The sequence below is a fragment of the Olea europaea genome, chromosome 16 (genome assembly GCF_002742605.1).
Source record: "Olea europaea var. sylvestris chromosome 16, O_europaea_v1, whole genome shotgun sequence".
Classification (NCBI taxonomy): Eukaryota; Viridiplantae; Streptophyta; class Magnoliopsida; order Lamiales; family Oleaceae; genus Olea; species Olea europaea.
The window spans coordinates 6339274-6345250 of NC_036252.1; the positions used below are offsets into that span (position 1 = coordinate 6339274).

General features: G+C 36.8%; 2 protein-coding genes across 2 annotated transcripts; one reads left to right on the top strand and one right to left on the bottom strand.

Moving 5' to 3' along the window:
* LOC111411910 (F-box protein At2g32560-like) lies at positions 1-4029 on the top strand. Its single transcript, XM_023042574.1, has 5 exons — positions 1-1217; positions 1350-1429; positions 1747-1925; positions 2527-2601; positions 3540-4029. The coding sequence occupies exons 1-5, from the start codon at positions 546-548 to the stop codon at positions 3725-3727; spliced, it is 1194 nt and encodes a 397-aa protein (XP_022898342.1). The 5' UTR covers positions 1-545; the 3' UTR covers positions 3728-4029.
* Positions 4030-4199: 170 nt separating this feature from the next.
* On the bottom strand, positions 4200-5622 carry LOC111411911. The gene has a single exon (XM_023042575.1). The coding sequence runs from the start codon at positions 5495-5497 to the stop codon at positions 4370-4372; it is 1128 nt and encodes a 375-aa protein (XP_022898343.1). The 5' UTR covers positions 5498-5622; the 3' UTR covers positions 4200-4369.
* Positions 5623-5977: the final 355 nt, after the last annotated feature.

A 5977-nucleotide genomic window follows, 5' to 3' on the forward strand; every position in this document is an offset into this window, starting at 1 on the left:
AAATTCTTCATCAAAACTTCATTTTAATAAAACTGTAGCCACCCTACAAGAGTTTTTGTTGTTATTTTTCAAATTTTCTGTTCTTTTTGCATATTTTTATCACCCACAGGTTTCTTATGTAAAACTGAATTTCTAGATCTTTGTAATCACTAGTTTACATTCCCATTTGATATTTCCCTGTTTACATCCACTTTATTACGCTAAAGCTTCATTCCTGTTAACTCTTGATTCTTGGTGCCCCCCTTCCCCCCACCCCAAAAAAAAAAAGAAAGAATTTTGACGAGGCCCACAATAGGGTTGGGTGGGCTTCGTCTTCGCCAATAAAACCCATAAATTTTCTTGAGATTTGGGAAAATGCCTTTTCCTCTTTTTAAATGGAGGTGAAGAAGATAGAAAAAATACTCCAGATTTTAGTTTTTTTACATGTATTTACTATATTTGTTGCTTCTCCAATATAGGTGGACTAACTTTTTGAATTACCCCCTTCATTAATTATTGTTGTCATGTATATATATGCCTAACTGGAGTACAGCCTCAGTTGTCAAATGCTTTTCTTCTTGATCACTTGTTCTCTCTCCTTCATCCTCTTTTACAAGTCTCTTTCCCTCAAACCACTCGCATCCTCGGCTTCTGAAATGAGATTGCTCTCTATCTGGTTCTGGAAAGATTTTTCACTTTTCCCCATCGCCGAATCCATAAGAAACACCCTGTTAGGTGTAGTTCACAAATTGTTTTCTCCAATAATGTCACCCAAGAAGAACAAGAATTTTTATAGCAAGGTGGAGAATCTTGAAATTACATCAGATATGTCTGTGTTAGATTTACCTGACCTTGTATTGGAATGCATTCTTGAGAAGCTTCCAACAGAGGGGCTTTGTAGAATGGCTAGTGTTTGTAGTTCTTTGAGAGAGAGGTGCATAAGTGATCATCTATGGGAAAAACATATGAAAAACAAATGGGGTAGGATTATTAGCACTGCTGCACATAGGGAATGGCAGTGGCATATTGCTTCAAGAAAAGGTTCAATCTTTTCTAATCAAGGCAAACAGAGGAGCCTAATGGGCTATCTCACTCTCTTATGGCCTATTTCGCTGATTAGATCTAGTTTTGGTAATATTATCAAGAAGGATTTTCCTCCAGCTGATTCAATCATGTCTTGGTATCTTGCTCTTGAGTCTGGCAACTTTTGGTTCCCTGCACAAGTTTATAATCGTGAGGTATTGATCTTTATATCGACTTGAATTTCCCCTTTTCGGATTCTTTAACTTGATTTATTTATTATTATTATTTTTGTTTGCAAGTTGTGAATTTTGGTTGAATTGAAGTCTTGATTATGTTCTTCTATGCAGAATGGTCATGTTGGATTTGTGTTATCATGCTATGATGCCAAGCTCAGCTATGATCGATGGACCGACACTTTCCAGGCCAGGTAATTGGAAATATGTTATCTTCTAACCTCTAATTGAAACTTGAAACGTTTTTAGTGGACATGAATTGTGACGTTTTTACTTTTTTTTTTTTTTTTTTTTTTTTTTTTTTTTTTTTTTTTTTTTTTTTTTTTTTCTGTTTATAATTTTTATTTGCCGTTAAGTTTTTAGATCCAGGAAGTAATCTCATTTGAATTTTGACCAAGCAGCAATTCTTGATTAGTGTTTTATCAGTGGTTTAGGGTTTCATACATTCTTTCAGGTTAAAAAGTGTTTCTGTTGTTGTATTTTTAAAGTTTGTGTGGTTTTATATGAGCAGATATCCACCACATGGAAGAAGAGCAAGTGCAGTAGAGACTGGTGTGACATGGGATAGACTCAGGGCTCCCCCTGTAGATAACTCTCCCCATGATCTCCATATTTCTGATTGCTTGAACGAGTTGCGACCTGGTGATCATATCGAAATCCAATGGAGAAGAAACAAAGAATTTCCATATGGTATAATTCTTTATACCATACACATCAAAGGCATATACTTTTTAGTTTTTAATATCTTTTTTCTCAACATGTGAACCCCTTTTTGGGGTACACGTTGTTAAGCGTAAATTTTTGACCTCGTTCTCTTAATTTGATACGGTCGGCAGTTGCTTTAGAATTTAGGTTGTTGAGCTACGAGTGAGTCTTGCTAACAAACTTAATAAAATAAAGACTCCGTGTCGAAAACGATGACTTGCCATGGTGTCTTTGTTTTATTGATTGGTGATCAAGAAATTTTTGTCACGTGATAACGTGTAATTCCACGAAGTAGGCCTTAATTGACTTGTTTCAAGGAACCGCCGGTGGTATCATAATTTTTTGTATCAAACTTTGAAATATTATTTATAGTGCTTTGAGCATGCAGTCCTCATTTTTATTATAATGTTATCTCAAAATGGATGGTGACCGTCTTTCTTCTTAGGTAGAAAGTTTCGTCAACCAATGTAAAGGAAAGCTATATTTATATTAAACTTCCTCAATTGGATTGGCTGTTTTGAGATATATAAAAATCCTTGTGCATTGTATAATCAATTGATTAATAATGTCTGCCATATCTGTGTAGGATGGTGGTATGGTGTTGTAGGCCACTTGGAAACATGTGATGGGAATGCCAATTACTGCCCCTGCCATGATAGTGGTGAGTTGTTGCAAAATCTTTTGATCAAATGCTATAAAAATTTGCCGTTTCATACTGTAAATACATAGAGTTCAAAGTCGGAGACATAATCAAAACTTGAGATATATATAACACTGTGCAAAGGTGGGAAGTGGAGTGGCGTTGGTGGGGGATGATGAGGGGGCTTATTATTTTTGGGGACCTCGTATTTGATTCCTTTCATAAGGTGGTCGTTAGTTTTATCATCATATAAGCATTCATCTATTCTTGGTAGGACCTTTCTTGGCTCCCATTTTCTTACATGTGGGTCGTCCCTTGTACTATAAAATTGGTCCTTGAGACAAGTCCTCATCCGTTTGTCATATTCTCTTCCGACATTGCCATAATTGCTGTCTCAGTGGAATATTTATGGCCAACCAAGCTGAAAGGAACTTGCTTTATCTTTCCTCGTGTTTGGTTGTGGTGATGAAGCATTTCTTTTGTACTGTGGATAGTGTTTCTCTGAATCCTCATTTTTTATTTTTATTTTTTATTCAAGGGTAAAGTCACTAATCTACAAAGAAAAGTGGAGATTGTCATAAGATGAGATGAATTCACGATACCGCATCATAATTTACTTTTCCAAGTCAATTCTATGTTTTAAAGAAAACCCGTGATTAATTAATGAAGCTTATTCCTTAAGCACGATCCTGTGCTGTTTAGCTATCTGTAAATATTTAGAATTAGATATTTTACCTTTTCTCCAATTTATCGAATGTTCTAAGTTACTTTGCCAAAGTATGTGAAAGCTAAAATGGCCAAAAAGGAAGCATGGCTTGTGCTCCAAGTGGCAGGCGAGATCTGCTACCAATTGATAATATATATAATATAATATTTCCAGTTTGATCTAGTTTCATATTTACTATACTTGATTTAGCTGTTTAAGGCGCATTGATTTCATATCCGAACTTGTGCTGCAGAGACACTGGTGCTAGAGTTCAACCAGTACGCTCGTGGTTCACGCTGGAGAACGAAGTCTCTTAACAGGAAAGACCATCGAGAAGAAGGAAATGAGGCAGATGGATTTTATGGGGGAATTCGAAAACTTAAGAGCAACGAAGAGACTTCCGTATGGAAGAAACTCTGGCCAGCTGAAGTCTTGGAATAGATCACAAACTTTTGGTGAAAATTTGTATCGAAATCTGGAAATCTCGACATTTTAGTTTGCACAGCATTTTATAAGTGCAGAGGGCTCTGCTCATTGGCGCAACGTGATAATTTTTGCCCTCTGTCTTATCACGTATTCGGGAAATTTTACTTATGATTCGTGAAGCCATCGATAAGTTGATAGCAACTGTATGTAAATTGTTTCTGTTGAAATTTAAATAGAATATAACAAAACTACCATGACTTGTATATTTGTTCAGTAATATATTAGCAGAACTGAATTGGGAATACAGCCATTGTTTTCTCCCTCTCTTTTATTTGGGAAGGAGCGTTCTGTTGCAGTGATTTGAGAACTTACCAAAAATTATTTTTTGACTGAGTGACCACGTTATCGTAAAAAAATTGATGTAATTACTCAAAACTATTAGTGTAAAGCTTTGAGCAGAGGTCTTGGGAGACACTTAAACCAATATAGTATAATAATCTTGAAATTGAAACAAAAAAATTTTTCTTGCATCACAATGCAGGATGTTCAAACGTAAATTTTTAGTGCACTAAAGTGAAAACCATGATCTATATTTTGATGAAAACATTTTTATACTTAGTTTCCATAACCCAAACTAAGGATTAACGATGACTGGCTTCAGTTCATGCTCCTAGGACTCTGAGTTCCATATCCCATACAAAGTGCAATTGTTGGTTTCATTGGCGTCTCGTATTCTGCTATTGCCATTTTTGCATCACCAGAAATTGTTTCATTCTCGACACAACAAGGCCGACTACCATTTCCCTCGACTCTAAAGCTCGATCGCCTGAATTTCTTCGGTGTTGATGATTTACTTTTTCCTCTCCCAAATGATGCAAACCTCAGCAAAAGTCCTTTTACTTTGTGTACCTTATTTTTCACAACATTTTCTCCATGCGCACCTGTGGTTGAAATGAGCTTGTAGGACCCTTCCCGTTCCGTTTGAGCCGGTCTTACTCTTCCCCCGAAAAACAAACCCCTCGGGCTCTTGAGCCATTTCGGGCTTCGTTCCTCTTCTTTGGTCTGGTTTTGAACCCATCTAGCATAGGCCGAGCCCTTGGACTCCTTTGGCAAGTAATAGCTTGGTGTCGAAACTTGCATTGATGAGGTCATTGGACTACCTTCTTTATCTCGATCCCTTGGACTCAAGCATTCAGATTTAGGAGTCATGAATAGTGAATGCGACCTTGATCGCCTTTGATCATTTCCTCTCTTTTCCTCCCTCACCTTCTTCAAAGCCACCGTGAAAGGATCAAAATCATAATCCCATGCATTTTGTCTTGCGAACGGGATTCTGAACATTGTTCTTGGCGACCTAGGCGTCGAAGCAAACGATCTTTGGCTAACACTATGCGCGTCGCTATCATATTGCAGCCGGGGTGGGAGTTTTAGTGGCTTAACAAGGCCATTCAAGAAAAGTTCATCAGCAAATGCCATAGAAGGAAGAGAATCCCCGCGCTCGTGATATCTTTCCTTAATCAGATCATCTTGATTATGTCCCGATGCTTCAAATTTCTTTCTCGCTTCGAACTCCAAATATCCACTGAAATTCTTGCTAATTTCAAACTCGAAATCATCAAAATCGGAATTTTGATCATCATTTTTCTTGGAAGGAATCCATATTTTTCGCCTCGGACTAACAGGGGCACTATAATAGAATTCCATGCTGCTGCTTCCATTTGGACTAGTCGGAGCAGTCACGTAAACAGGGGAAGAAACATTTGAGGTTTCAAATTCTAACTCCATTTGGTGTCGAAACTCAAGAGGAGAGACAATCAAACAGTAGCAGAAAATAAGGATTGCTTTGTTTATTGTAAAATCATTTTGAGTCCTGAATTTAAGGATTTCCCAACTCACATGTATGACTTAAAAAAATCTTCAAAAGTAGAAAATACTTGTTCTTGTCCTGTCCTCAACTATTCAAAGATAAAAAGCATTATAAACTAAACTTTGTTTCCATTGGTGAAGACAAGAGATTTTTCAATTTGAATATTGCTCAATGTGGTCCGAATCATGGTTAGGATAGAAATTGGGATTGTAGTTCAATTTTGACTATATCTTTACACTTATTTTGGAATGTTGTTATCACAGAATTTTACACTTATCCTACTTCTTTGATCCTACGACTCTTACATGTTCCCCAAAATTACGAGTTGTGTAGAAGATCTTCAAAATCGAACCAATTCAACTCGATCTAAACCTCAATTTGCCACCACCTCATGCTGA